Source organism: Copadichromis virginalis, linkage group LG15, assembly GCF_057382275.1.
Source record: "Copadichromis virginalis isolate Kocher_CV1m ecotype Utaka linkage group LG15, C_Virginalis_male_GT1.1, whole genome shotgun sequence".
Classification (NCBI taxonomy): domain Eukaryota; kingdom Metazoa; phylum Chordata; class Actinopteri; order Cichliformes; family Cichlidae; genus Copadichromis; species Copadichromis virginalis.
This window is the reverse complement of record NC_140632.1, coordinates 31503063-31518245: the sequence shown is the minus strand read 5'-3', so window position 1 is coordinate 31518245 and position 15183 is coordinate 31503063. Positions and strand designations below refer to the sequence as shown.

At 41.9% G+C, this 15183-nt stretch overlaps 1 protein-coding gene and 1 long non-coding RNA gene across 3 annotated transcripts in view; one reads left to right on the top strand and one right to left on the bottom strand.

The window, feature by feature from the left end:
* epha7 (eph receptor A7) overlaps positions 1–15183 on the bottom strand; it is an 86922-nt gene that overhangs the window by 71225 nt on the left and 514 nt on the right. For both annotated transcript variants that reach the window (XM_085432918.1, XM_085432919.1), the window contains exons 2-3: positions 13983–14047; positions 12755–13424 (exon numbers count right to left, since the gene is read on the bottom strand). In XM_085432918.1, the coding sequence (XP_085289044.1) occupies positions 12755–13424; positions 13983–14047 (735 nt within the window). The remainder of the gene's footprint in view (positions 1–12754; positions 13425–13982; positions 14048–15183) is intronic.
* On the top strand, positions 864–2602 carry LOC146692740 (uncharacterized). The gene is made up of 2 exons (XR_014915277.1): positions 864–1128; positions 1693–2602. It is a non-coding gene; the product is annotated as an uncharacterized LOC146692740 (long non-coding RNA).

Sequence of the window (15183 nt, the reverse complement as noted above, 5' to 3'; positions counted from 1 at the left end):
CGTTAAAGAAGCTGAGCAGCAGACACAACAGCAAGCCTATTTACGACTCTAAGAAATTAGCTAGTCCTTAGAGAACTGGGCTGAGGTTTAGCACAAAGAAAGAGCGAGAGAGAGAAAAGTCTTACATTCCAGTCGGTTCCTCGGGTATATACAGAGCCAGCATCTGTAATTTCCTATCCAGTGGTCAAGAAGTTTCATTCAGTGATGTGATTTGGGGGGGGGGCAAGCTGCAGTCAGCAATTTTACACAGAGCAAGGAAGAGGGGCATGACAAAGGAAAGGTCCTCGGAGAGGTGGGGTGTAGATAATCAAACACTCTTGTGACTTTAGCGTCTCTATCAGGGCAGACACTGGCCCAGAGCGTAAACCAAAGTCTCCTTATCTTATTCAGACACACATATACAAGAGAAGACAGGGGAACAGATTTCTGTATTTTTCCAATTTCTCAGTTTATTCCTTTTCCCTTTAAGTTGAGCTTCTTAACATTCCTGAATTACATCCAATTTTTCTCAGGCTTCAGCAGTGTCATGACACTCTGGGTGACAGACGGGGGTGTGGGGGTGGTAGTGGCTCCTTATTCGGCAGCCTGACATATCCCTCTTTGGCCAAAATAGAAAATGGTTATTTTTCTCTCCACTTAATCTTCTGACTTTGATGACAAACTGAAATTGAAATTCGGCCCTTTAGTGCTTTTCCTGGGTTTGTTTTTTGTGCTGTGTTTGCATTGGCTGACTGGTAAAGTGCCAACTGAAATGAGTCTCTGAGATCAATAATTAAAAAGAGCAAAGTATCAACAGCTGGTCAAAATCTGACAGAGTTTTGTTTGAGGTAACTTTGGAAGTGCAGCATTATATACATGTTGTGTTACTATGCAGGCACTCGGAGTTTCATTTAGGATGAAGTACAAAAACCCATGTGATTGTTTAATTATTGATGCACAAAAAATATTCCGAGCAAAACAGATCTGAAATGAGGATTTATACAAGAAGACAGAGAGGCAGAGTGTGGTGCAAGAGTTCAAACACTGTTGCATATGATGGTTTGGGTGTGCCCTTAAACTGGACCAGACACCATGACAGGCCTAGACAGAGGCAGATCTTTAGTGCTGTATGTCCTTCTAAGGAATGAGGTAGGTGGCTCTGTGTGTTTGCCCAGATAAATGAGCTATAAATGTCATATTTTGTTTCTGATCCATGTATATATAGTATTTAGGACTTACTGTAAAGGTATTGATGACAACTAGTGTGGATATGGATAGAGGAAAAATGATAATTATACAGATTCGTGTGACAAAGCAGATCAATGTGAATAGATGGGATCTTTACATATAAGGTATGTATACCATACAATAATATGTGATATTTGATTGCTTTCAAAAATATCTTATATTTCCGCCAGTATTAGAAAAATCTGATAGTCTGTCTTAAAAGAATTGGAAACTGATCTTCATACTTGCTTACAACCCACAAATCCAATTAAGGTTACAATCCTTGTTCCTACTGAGCAAAGAGGGGACAACTTGGTCCAAACAGGGCAGCTGGGATATTGAGTTTCCCCCCCATCTGTCTCAATATTCCTGCAGACAGGTCTAAAAGTGAGCTGGAGTGTGGGAATGTGGGAGACTCTGTCTGTTTTTTGCACACTGCCAGAGCCAAAGTGAGAATGACTAGTGCGGGCCTTTCTGTCTCCACAGTCTTCGCATGATGAGTCCTGTCAGGGCCAGGCCTTCCCCCTTTCTTCTTCGACTGCCCTCCCGTCCGGCCTGATTATGTGTTAAATCCGCCCGTGTGTCAGGATGGATGTGGAAAGAATGTATGCTGAAGTGAGCCGAGCTGGGCTGCAGAGACCCGGAGAGAGCAGCCTGGAGATAGCACCCCATTAGAGTGATAAAAGACCCAGAGGGAGGAAAGCAGCCGACAGGACCAACATGCACAGCCACTGATGAATGCCAGGTGGAACGGGTCAAGTGTGATAAGGGAAACTGTTTATTTTCTTATTTAAAAAAAAAAACCCACTGTTTTCTGTGGCCGAAGCCACAGCGATAGGGAAATGTCTTTATAAATATCAACTCTAAACACAGGCACGGTATGGTACCATATGTGGCGCCTTTCGCCTCTGGTTTATGACTCTGTTTCCTCCGAGTGTCTTTTCCATTGTCTGCATGATTCTGACATTCACTGTCAGTTGGCACACAAGGCTGTGTATTGCTGGAAGTTTGATTTATATTCTGCAGCTGATTACAGAGTTTGGGGGATAATTGTAAACCTAATCCTAACCCTAAATAGGTGGTCTGTTCACACCTTCTTTCTTAAGGATATGGCTTGAAATCTGTTTTCAAGGCCCTTATTTCATAAGAGTTGTGGATATAAGATTTGTACTCCTAAATGGGTGTGCTAAAATATTTAAGGACAGAAACACCAGACAGTTTTCCCAGATAGTGTGAGGAACTGGCTTTAATATAGGACTGACTGCTCATTTTTTTCTCCATGGCAGTTTAATCTACCCATGCTTACATGTTAAATGTTCCCTAAACACAATATATTTGCTGATGAAAAACTACCAACTCTACAAGTAATGTAATAAAAATTTTTAAGTAAAAGACATTTTTCCGGCATTGAATCCCCTGACTAACCTTGTCCTACCGCCATATTTTGGGTGGTGCAATGCCAAGAGCCACCTGTAAAACAAATTCTTCTTCTCTCTCTCTCTCGATCGCTTCTGTTACGCTGCACTACTGTTGCTAACATTAATACTGTCAGAAACATGGTCTGTCAGCTATTTCAGCTGCATATTCAGGGAACCATAAAATGCTATTTAAAAACCCAAATCCAACTACACGTTTTTAAGTTTTACTTTCGAGGCATGCAATTAGGATGATGACATGTTCGGAAAACCGAGCGGGCCGATGACGTCCTTCTCTGAGCTTATTTCTTATGCATTGATATAGCTCAGGGTCTACGTGCATTGTTGTGATTAGATGTGACTTATGTTCCTTGCCTCAATAAATAGTAGGCCTCGACGTGGAATTCATCAGGCTCTGTTTTTCATCAGGCGCTTTATGCATGCTGAACTATGGCTGCATCTCTTTTATGGACTAAAGCCTGTGGTGTTTTCCGCCGCAATGTAAGAGGCAGTATATCTTTAGAGTAATCTGAGAGCTACGCAGACATGCAGACCTGGAAAAATCCAAGCCAAGTATATTTCGTCTACTTTAAAAGCTAAAGGACAGTTCAATTGATCTCATTGCAGAGGTGATGTGTGGATTTTTTTAGCTGCAAAGATTTTGGAAAAATCGAGTGCACCTTCAAGGATGACATACGTTATTTATTAGGTATGAGGTATCCAAAGTCCTCTAATAAAACACTGTCAATTTTATTTTATTGTATTTTTCCCAGTTCAAACATGATTTTGGTTTTGAGTGTGATCACAGGAATAACAAGCAGAGCAGCAAGCATTTCTTGAATTTTTTCTTCTTTCCTCTGAGTCCAGTGCACCACTCTACACCTCAGTGATTTATAAGTTAAAAAGAGACGCTCAGCAGCTGGGTTTTGCCCACAGACATGTTAATCTCACACCTATGAGAGGCAAGGCAGTTGCCCAGCCTGGGGAAACAGTGGCAGAAATACACAGAAAAGGATGAGAAAGTCTTTTGTAAAAAAAAAAAAAAAATCTCTTCATGGGGCAGAGATAGAGTTTCAATGTCAAACCCTTTTCAAACAAGCTCATTTTGAACAGTGACACCTCCCAAAGGCTTTGGAAGAAGCAGGGAAGCAAGGGCATTCAACAATCGGAGCCAAAAAAGAATGAATAGGAGCCACATAAAAACACATACAAAATGGTTAAAGAATATGATGTCATGTTATGATGGTTCTCCCCCACCAACCCTTCCCACCCCAACATACTTGGAATGATTATGTCTGGCTGCTGCTGCTCTCAACACATCTGCACAACCAGCCCATTCATCGGAGGTACCTGTGCTTAGTGGGAGATAAGTAGCTTTCCACGAGAAACAAAAAGAAGATTAGCTCTGCCGTACGCTGTGTTGGAGGGCATGCAGCTTTGCCCTCCAAAAGCAGAGAAAACCTGAAGAAAGTGCCTGCTTTGGTTGTTCACATCAAAGATCAAAGCCAGATGCTGATTAAGTCACAAAAATCAAAGTTAAAAAGTGCAGGAGACATCTAAGCCAATTCTCCTACAGTGGCAATTAAAGGAATGCTTTTACAAAGTTTAAACTCATTAATATTTGTTTTAGATCACTCTCAGTAAAATTCCCCCTTTGAGCAGCTGAGCACGAGAAATAACATTCATTTGTTGTCATATTATAGGACAGGGCACGTCTATTTTTTATCCCCAAAATAGAAAGCATGTAGTTGGTTTTGTCTTGCTGAAAAGGAAACATAGAATTACATTTTCAGATTAACTCTAAGCTGAACCTCACAGAGGAATTGACTTCATCAGAGCCCTCACCGACAGCTATACAAATGGCAAACAACAAACTCAATCACCTGTTTTCTCCTTCATTGCAACTGCTAATTTATTTCGTGGTCTTGGTAGAAAAAAAAGTATTTGAAGATTAAACGCATTACATCAGTGAATGGTCTCTCAAACTGCCTGGCCTGCATCGTGAGTCTGCACACAGACCTCCTAAGAGGCCTCTGCTTCTTTAAGTTATCATGCGGAGTGAGCTTTTGAAATGGATTCTCAGTGACATGGAAAATGTCCCTGCCTAATCGTCTTTTGTTTAGTTCATTTAACTCACATGGAAACAAGAGAGTGGGTCCTTAAGCCCAGCCGTGCAGGCTACCTTTACGAAGGAGGCGGCCACCTCTAAAAAGGAGCCTTGCTAAAAGACACTGCAGATGAGACCAAGACTTTGCATTCTCAGGATGAATACATGGGGTCCAGAGGTCTGACCGATCGAAAGCCCCCCAGGAGCCCAAGCGAAATCAGCCCTGAAAATGTCCCCAGTCAGCAACTGAGCATTATCTACCGTTCTAACCTGCCCCCACCCACCCCTCTCCAATTCCAGAGCTATGACAGAAAGGAATGAAACACTAGTCTGTGGCCAAAGCGTTCCCTTGAAACAAAGGGAGTAGCTTGGCCTCAGATGAGTGCTTGTACAGATCTGCTCCTACAGGGCTGGTTCACTTTTGTATCAACAGTTGGAAAATGAATCACGACTATTTTCTGACTCTTTTTGTAAACCGCACAATTAATCAGGTAATCTGAGTAATTATCAGATAATTTAATAATGAACATAATTAGCAGTTGCATTCCTAAACATGTCAACTCCTGTTTCACAGAGAATGGTTTATTTTCAGACAACGATCCAAAAGAAACAGCTGAATTTCCTGAAACAGAGCCATCCTCAGCACATCTTAAGTTCTTCTTCCTCTGGGTGTAAGTGGGGGAAAAAGTGAGAAGTTATGTAATAAGTTATTGATTTTCCTCTTAAAGGGAGACTGAACCAAAGAGCCAGTGGTCTGAAGCCTCCCAGAGGAGCAGCCCCACTGATAACACTACCCTCCCTGCTGCCTCTTAAGATGGCAAGACCCCAGGCCTCGTCACATATCACTTTCCCCCTCATGCCACGGGGACACAACAGAGAACAACAAAGACAATGTCTTCTGACATGGACTTCTCCTGTCTGACCACATCCCTCTCTAGCAGTCAGCACCAAGCAATTACAAAAAAAAATACATCTGTGCCACAGTTTGGGTAGATAAGCAGGACAACAGCATGGAAGAGCGAGAAAAGATGAAGGCCGCTGCACTGCGAGGGGGGCTCTTTTGCCATGCAGGGGGGAGGGAAGCCAGAGAGGTGACTCTGCTGGTGAGCAGAGGTCAACTGTGCAAACATCCATCTTCTTCTTGACAGGATCCTGTCAGCCTGGGTGCTCACGTTACTAAACACAACAGGCAGGCCTCCATTGTGGTGCTGTGCTGGTCTGCAGCCATGTGTAAATGAAGTTAATATTCCCTGACCTCACGCATGGCCAAATGTGGACCCCAGTGTCACCTTGGAAATAACGCTATCTGTCGCAAAATCACAAAGCGTTCCCTTTCTGGTGGTTACAAAGTCTTTAACTGACCATATGCTTTTGTTTGTGTGAGAATGAGGAATGTTTACTCGGATTCTATTCATGCAGTGCAACGCAGGGTCTCAAATTTGAACTGGCAGGTCAGATTTTTTTTTTTCCAATGCTGACATGAAATAGCCGGTTGGTCCAATTTGCACTTATAATCACACATGTCTTCCATTCAGAATGGTGAGCCAGTAAAACTAGAAATCCATCTTGTTTGCATCAAAGCTAGAGGTAAATACAAAAAAGAAGTATCAAAAGGGATCCAGCTGCATCCATTTTAAATGAAACAATGTGATCTAATTAATTAATTAATTAATTCCTTGTTCTTGTGTCAATCTATCACTTTCCCACAGTTGTTTGCCTGCCAAGTGTTGATAACCTTTACATGTTCTAGGATGAGCAGTTCATGAAAAATGTCTGAATTTCTGTGGTAGAGTACAACTGGCATTCCATCTGGTCCTGTGTCTACAGAGACTAAATTAGGCTAAAAATGTATGGCATGTCTAGCTAAGACAAGCCGTGAAAATGGCATGAACCTGAGCTGAGAATAATGGAAACGAAACAAAAACTGCCCAGGGCATCTACAGGGAGTGCAGAATTATTAGGCAAATGAGTATTTTGTCCACATCATCCTCTTCATGCATGTTGTCTTACTCCAAGCTGTATAGGCTCGAAAGCCTACTACCAATTAAGCATATTAGGTGATGTGCATCTCTGTAATGAGAAGGGGTGTGGTCTAATGACATCAACACCCTATATCAGGTGTGCATAATTATTAGGCAACGTTCTTTCCTTTGGCAAAATGGGTCAAAAGAAGGACTTGATAGGCCCAGAAAAGTCAAAAATAGTGAGATATCTTGCAGAGGGATGCAGCAGTCTCAAAATTGCAAAGCTTCTGAAGCGTGATCATCGAACAATCAAGCGTTTCATTCAAAATAGTCAACAGGGTCGCAAGAAGCGTGTGGAAAAACCAAGGCGCAAAATAACTGCCCATGAACTGAGAAAAGTCAAGCGTGCAGCTGCCAAGATGCCACTTGCCACCAGTTTGGCCATATTTCAGAGCTGCAACATCATTGGAGTGCCCAAAAGCACAAGGTGTGCAATACTCAGAGACATGGCCAAGGTAAGAAAGGCTGAAAGACGACCACCACTGAACAAGACACACAAGCTGAAACGTCAAGACTGGGCCAAGAAACATCTCAAGACTGATTTTTCTAAGGTTTTATGGACTGATGAAATGAGAGTGAGTCTTGATGGGCCAGATGGATGGGCCCGTGGCTGGATTGGTAAAGGGCAGAGAGCTCCAGTCCGACTCAGACGCCAGCAAGGTGGAGGTGGAGTACTGGTTTGGGCTGGTATCATCAAAGATGAGCTTGTGGGGCCTTTTCGGGTTGAGGATGGAGTCAAGCTCAACTCCCAGTCCTACTGCCAGTTTCTGGAAGACACCTTCTTCAAGCAGTGGTACAGGAAGAAGTCTGCATCCTTCAAGAAAAACATGATTTTCATGCAGGACAATGCTCCATCACACGCGTCCAAGTACTCCACAGCGTGCCTGGCAAGAAAGGGTATAAAAGAAGAAAAACGAATGACATGGCCACCTTGTTCACCTGATCTGAACCCCATTGAGAACCTGTGGTCCATCATCAAATGTGAGATTTACAAGGAGGGAAAACAGTACACCTCTCTGAACAGTGTCTGGGAGGCTGTGGTTGCTGCTGCACGCAATGTTGATGGTGAACAGATCAAAACACTGACAGAATCCATGGATGGCAGGCTTTTGAGTGTCCTTGCAAAGAAAGGTGGCTATATTGGTCGCTGATTTGTTTTTGTTTTGTTTTTGAATGTCAGAAATGTATATTTGTGAATGTGGAGATGTTATATTGGTTTCACTGGTAAAAATAAATAATTGAAATGGGTATATATTTGTTTTTTGTTAAGTTGCCTAATAATTATGCACAGTAATAGTCACCTGCACACACAGATATCCCCCTAAAATAGCTAAAACTAAAAACAAACTAAAAACTACTTCCAAAAACATTCAGCTTTGATATTAATGAGTTTTTTGGGTTCATTGAGAACATGGTTGTTGTTCAATAATAAAATTATTCCTCAAAAATACAACTTGCCTAATAATTCTGTACTCCCTGTATAAAGCTTAAATATCTTCATGAAACTTGTTTTTAATGCTGCTCAAAGAGTCTAATGCATGCACTCAGTTTTCAGGATGTGTGAATAAGTTAAGTAATCGGAATATTAATGTTCAAACTAATATTTACTAACCCAGGCTCTCACTTCTCATGCTGTAGTGGATATTTAAAAATGAGGCTCTGGATATGAACGTTATACAAGTACCATTTATTCCAGCTTGGCAAATCACGATTTTCAAACATAGTTTCCTTACTCATGCCTTAACTGTGGTTTAGTCTCTACTAATGAGCAGGAATTAAAGCAGAACATCTGGATAGGAATTGTCAGGAAGTAAATTCTACATCTGTTTTCAGCAGTGTAACTTTAGCTGAAATGTAGCACAATATTGCCCTTTTTATTGACCTAAAGCACTGTTTTCTTTTCTACGGAACCTGCAATTCCTATTTGTATAATTTTCTCCACCTATATAAAGCACAGAGAAGCAGAGTTTGGAGGTAATACTGAAGAGCCTCAAAATGCTAGAAAATAGAAATGAGGAGTAGAGTGTTCATGCAAAAAAAAAAAAAAAAAAATTTGGTTAAAGTAAGAAGCACAACACCTCCAGACATGGTCTAATTTAATTATTAGATCATTTTTCAAAATTACCTTGCATTAAAAAAAAATATTTTCTTTTTCAATCAAAAGTTCAGAAATGGCTCCATCTGCGATTGTATGAAATCAGCTATTCTATCGATGTCTAGCTTTTTACTTGATAAATGACTTTAATTATTACGTTATTATTGGGCACAGCGCTGAATGCTTTTGTTTTTGTCTCGGGGTCCTTCCCTAAGTGATCACTTTTAAGGTAGTGCCAACAGGATTGGTGGAAACATTGTGAGCAGAAAATAATACATCTTATCTCAGACTGCTACCTGCCAGGCCAAAACAACAAGTAGGAAAAAGCCCGAGGCTGAGAAAGAATGCTACTATTCACAGGAAACAGGCACTGGCAGTGACAGCATGCAATCCCATCCATCACCAATTTATTTCAATCTTGAGTGATTTGGGTCCATTTGGGTCTCTTGTGATATTCGACACATACCTATCATTTGCATAATTAAGCTCCAGAGCAGTGGCAAAAGACAGCCATTTGGTGTATTAAATTCACACCTTATCAATCAAGGGAGCATCAAGATGTATGAGGACCTCCTGATTTCTTGGCCTCATTTGAAATGCTAAATACAGCCTTTTCTTCAAGCCTGGAGCTAGACCTGGCTGCCTGGTGGCTTCCATACACGTAAGCTGTCGCGGTCAGATCCCAGCCCTTTCCCTCAGGGGGTTTAATCATCAATCAGTCTCCTACTAACTTCTGTCTAACTCCCTGACAGTCAAGATGGATGGTGCCAGCATTTACAGGATGCTGTATCCTCTCATTAGTTCTCTAGTTAGCATGCACCGATAGCAGTGAGATATGGCCCGTTTTATCTGTTTTCCACCAGACAGCAGTCTCTCCCTTTTCTGGGACAGGGTCAACAGTTAATCATTTCTCAGGCACTGGTTACTTAGTACCACAATGATGCGATGTGTCAAAATTGGACAACATACATTCCCGGGATTGAGTGAAACAAAGACACCAGTGTCCTCCCACAAGAGCCCTCTTTCTGTTTAAACGACTCAGTGGCTCCATTGCCACCAGTGGCCAGCGCTAAACAGAACCAGCAGATGAATGGGCGCTTTTTTCCCAACACGCACTTCTTTGCAAAATGAAGCCTTCGCAGGCTGCGGGGACACTTCAACTGGCCTTTTTCAACAGCCATTACGCTGAGATCACTGAACGAACACGGCGCAGATTGCCACAAAAGAGTTAACAACGGACCGAGGGGGGGGGGGGATTTTGTGTGTGTATGTGTGTGGGTGAGGGTGGGGTGGGATGGGATGGGGGTGGGGGCAGAGATGATGAATGAGTGGATCACAACAACTTTTGGAGAAGGCCTTTGCATCCACACAGAGGCTCCTCAAATTACATGAGTGACAGCTCAACTCGCTTACCCCACCCCCACCCTCCCAGTGCCCGCTTTATAATCATAGCACAGTTGCTCATTCTAAAACAGGCCAGTTAAGAAGTGTGTTAAGGAGTCAGTTTTCTTTACAATAAGTGCTTGTCAGATAACTACAAACCAAAGTCACCTTTTGGTTGTCATTATTCAAGGCAACACATGCTCAGCAAAGATTGAATGTAATGGAAATTTTTTTCACGTGTTTACAAGACCACTGTAATCCTGGCTAGATCCTTAAGTGGCTTTAACCTGTTAGGAACAACTAGAATGTCAACAACCCATTAACGGTTAGGTGTAGTGTCAGTCACTTTTTATGCAATCTGTCCCTATCTAACATACCCAAATGAAAAGATTATAGCAGAATAAAAGGAAAGCCAAAATACATGTATGAGACTTTAATTGAAGGATAACATTATTTCAAACATGTATCCTTTTCACAAATAGGGCTTTATCTCAGCCAAAAACAATAACTAGAAAGATCTTCAGAGATCACAGGGTTCGGGATTAGGACTGGTTGACCTTGACAGGCAAAGTGTATTTCACTAAACAGCAGAATCATTTAGATTTGCAAAAATCATTAAAACTTTCCAAACCACTAAAATGAACGAGCACTCAGATGTTTGCTCTGTCAGGAGTTGGGAAAGCAAAAACTGAACCTATTAGTAGTACAACACAGAAAATACTAAACTTCCCTGTGCTTTGCCCCTCTGTATAATAAATTTTTCCAATGTACCAAATGTATAAACAGACATATGTTGGCAATGCTTCATTTTAACTCTTCACATTAAAAGCCCAGGAGTTAACATATCAACAGAAAAAGATAAAGTCACAAGATAAAGTAGGCTACTTTTACGGCACTAAGACAAACTGGTTCAAGGATCTCACTTATTCTTCCTACGGTCACAGATACTTGGACTTATTGCTCTGCTGTTCAGCTGATAGAAATACTTTGAATAGCTTTTAGATTGTTCTATGTGGAAACTACTGAATGGACAATTTGATGTCAGTGGAGCAACTGGAAGAAGTGCTGATGGTGCACTGTGATTCTCATTTTATTTAGATTAACTACCCCTTAATACAAAAGCATCTCATGCCTCAGTAGAGATAAAGCTCATAAAGGTGCAGTGTCAAGACTGGAATCTTGATCGGCACACGCATTAAGGTGCCTCCATCCCTCGGGTTTTTAACGACTAAAGGATAGACTCATTGTGCTGTTGCCCACATCTGCAGGTTATTTGTTGTAGTTGACACTTTAACAGATTAATTAATAGAGACATGCAACCATCTTTTGTTGTGAGGACTCTGTACCAAGATGTAATAAAAGGTAGTTAAAATGACTCTGACAACCCAGAGCAGTTGGTTGTTCTGCTGCACCACACTCCCCATGGAAATAAATTGTGTGCTTTCTTTCAACCTGAGTGCACAATCGGATCTTATGTGTGCGTATAAGAACAAAAGAACAATAAGAAGGGGTTTTGTGGGGTCGGATAAGCGATAGCCTCCTAACATTAGCACAACTTGAGGCAGGCTGTGTTGCTCTAAATTACATGGTCTAATATATTTCATTAGCACACCTCCCTCAGAGGGGTCCCTAATGGATGACAGCATGGCATAAAAGCTTGTCTGCCAGGGACACTAATTTGTTCTTAGACGCATTCCGTTCAATTATTACTGGATGCTGCTCCTTATAAGCTGCTTAGATTGAGGTTGCTCGCTTTGCAAAAAAGAAAAAGTTTGGCTAATAAGGGGCGCTGCTTAGGTTCCGTGACCCAAGTACCTAAGTCGCCCTTCTTTTAATCTGCAGTGATTTCTATCGCTCAAGTCAGGTGTCTACTGGAAGTAATCCTCTGGGAGTTCAGAGTGACAGAAAGCACATTATCGGTAATTGTAGTGGAACACTCGGCACCACAACAATCCAAAAACCAGCCTCCCTTCATAAATATCCCGAGGCCGAAATGCCACAGGACAGCGGCAATTTGTTTTCCCACTCTGTCTGGGTCATTTGGCCGGGTCACAGAGAATACTGAGTGACTGGATGGACTTCCTCTAGACCTGTATATTCTGCTAGTGATTGTCTTGGCTTCCAGCCAGTAACACAGAGGGAAGTGTTGGGAACTGCGGAGCTAAACTCAAGATATTATTTAATCCCAGTGTCAACAGAGTCATGTCAATAAATTAAAACCCTCATAATCGCTTAATACAAAATCAAATTATTAGACTTTATGCAAGTTTATTCCTGTCAAACCAGCTCATGTAATCCTACTATCACACACAACTATACGTCCACTGGTGCCTAAATTGTCATTCACCTGTTTTGCATAATCTAATCACAAATACTATTAAGTTCATTACCTTTTTTCCTTATTTTTTTCATTTATAAAATGAACTGAATTATTTATAAAATGTTGTTAAATAAAAAAAAGTCTGAGAATTTCTCCCAAAAATTACATAAAAAATAAATCAATAAATGAGTGAAAGTGACTCACGTTCACATGCGTCTCCCTTCTGATGAAATCCAGCTTTGCATATACATTTCCCAATGGGCACTAGCCATTCCCCCTCAGCACTGCAGTGCATCTTAGGAGAGTTATCGGCTTCCTCCTCGGCATCGCTCACGCACATACCCTCGACCTCCACCAGTGAGGAGAACTCTGATCCCGTCACGGTGTCTGGGAACGTGGCCAGGTTCTCGATGATAGACCAACACTTCTTGTAATAAACTTTTACAGAGACCAGGGCGATGCACGCTCCTACATCCTGGAAGGCCAGGTAGAAGCCCCGCCTGGACAGGGGGCCAATTATGCGCACTTCGGTGTTCAGCTTCATCTTCCTCTCGCCTAGGTCACCCTGAGTGAAGCTTTCATCTGCTGCAATTGTGTCTATTTTCACGTACTGGTTCTCCCGTAAGCTTCGTCCTACCTCTGAATCTGTTTCCTGGTAATACAAGTTGAATGTCTCCTTGCAAGTGCCCACCACACCAGGTAGGCTGTTACAATCCCTCAAGGTGAATTTCAGCTCCACAAAAATTCTCTGGGCATTGCCCTTCTCTATCCAGTTAGTCCGAAGCCAGTTATTCTGATTGGGTTCCATGACTTGGCAAACCTGGTATGTTCGGATGGGTGTATAGTTCTCATCCAAGCCGCTTATCTCTTCCCACTGAAAGAACACAACACAGATTTGTACATGAATGCATCCACACAGAAACAAACTTGAATGTGAAAGCAATAATAGAGATAGGTGTCTAATGAAGAAACTTAAACTGCAGGTGATTACACTGTAACGAATACGACAAAGGTTTATGAAATATAGTCATTTCAGACAGCTTTATATACAAAAAACTGCAGAGAAGGTAGATTATCCGTTTATCGCACAAGCACATCTTTAAAGAATGATGGTGCTCAGTTTATCTGCTGGTGCTCACATTATTTATTTAAAAAGTCTCCCCCCCCACACACACACTTTAATCAGCAAGTTAGAAGTGGTTTGCTTGAGGCCTTTGTGCTCTGAATGCCAAAAGCCGGCAGAGTTTAGCTGCAGAAAACAGCCTCTTGCATGCTCCATCTTTCCTCAGGACAGACCTCTCTTGAGCAGAGGACTATAGCACATACATATTATTATTCCTATCACATATGTGAGACATCACAGATAGCAGGGGAAAAAATCCAGATATATGGAGCACATCCGCATGCACTCGATGCGGTTCTGCAGACTTACCCCATTGGGAGGATAGGAGATCCACTCCAGTTCTGTCTGCTGTGCCTTGGAGTCCAGTAGAATCACTAGTGACAGGAAACCAAGAAGCAGGTGGTTAAATCTCACCAGGGCATCGGGCCTTGGAATTACTGATAGGCCACACGTCTATACAGCACAAACCCGCGACCTAATTTCTGCCAGCAGAAAAATAGAAACGCAGAAAGGAAGGTATACACTGCAGCAGACAGGTCCTCATGCTTGGAACTTTCTAGCTCACTATGAAAAACACTAACGAAACATATGTAATAGGAATCACTACAAAAAAAATAAGCATTTGTATCTAATTTATATATTTTCCTTTTTAAAATTAAAAGTAATTTTAGCATGAAAGTTGTTGCCTTACGAAGAAAGTAGCTCTTATTACCCTGGACTTACAAGTGCAAAAAGATGAAGGCTATTTTGAGCTCCAGACGGCCACAAAACTACAGCGAAACAATGTGTGACATGCGGCGTCTCCGCAATTTTAAAGGACGGCGGCGACGAAGAGGGCAGTGGGGACGCGTGCGAGAGCGCAGAGCGGCACCGCGGCGGCTTCCCGAAAAATGGAGGAAGTTGTTTCAATTGTATTTAATATTAGCAGACATTTACATCACGACGGGGAAGGGAAGCGGCCACGGTGCACCGCCGGGGGAAAAGTCAATCAATAAAATGAATATTTACTTATTTGTTTATTTTTTGCATATTTAAAAAAATAAATCACGTCTGATGGAGGTCTACGAAATCCCGCATTCACCTGTGATTTACAATTCCTCACACCATTCCAGCATCTACGGTTATTACACTGTACTTTCCGCTATGAACACCAGTTCCTGCGGCTGACTTTATGCTTTTACTAACACGATCGTAAAATGTCATTTAACTCAATTCTGGCTAAATGAAGGCGCCAATTATTAGCTGTTATCGTGTATCTGAATTCCCTTCCATTTTAGTCTTCGATTGCCTTGACTCTAGACGACTTGAAAGTCTAAGGCAGATCATGTCTCCGCATCGTTCCACTGGATTTTCCTTCCAGGAAACAAGAACAGACACGACTGTCAAAAGCCGAGGACACTTTGGAGGAAATAACGCTCCGAAACTGCGTCCTGATAGAAGGCTTACTCACTTCCAGCGAGGCGAGACTGCTGCTGAGATATAAACCCACTTACGCCTGACAGACCGTTAA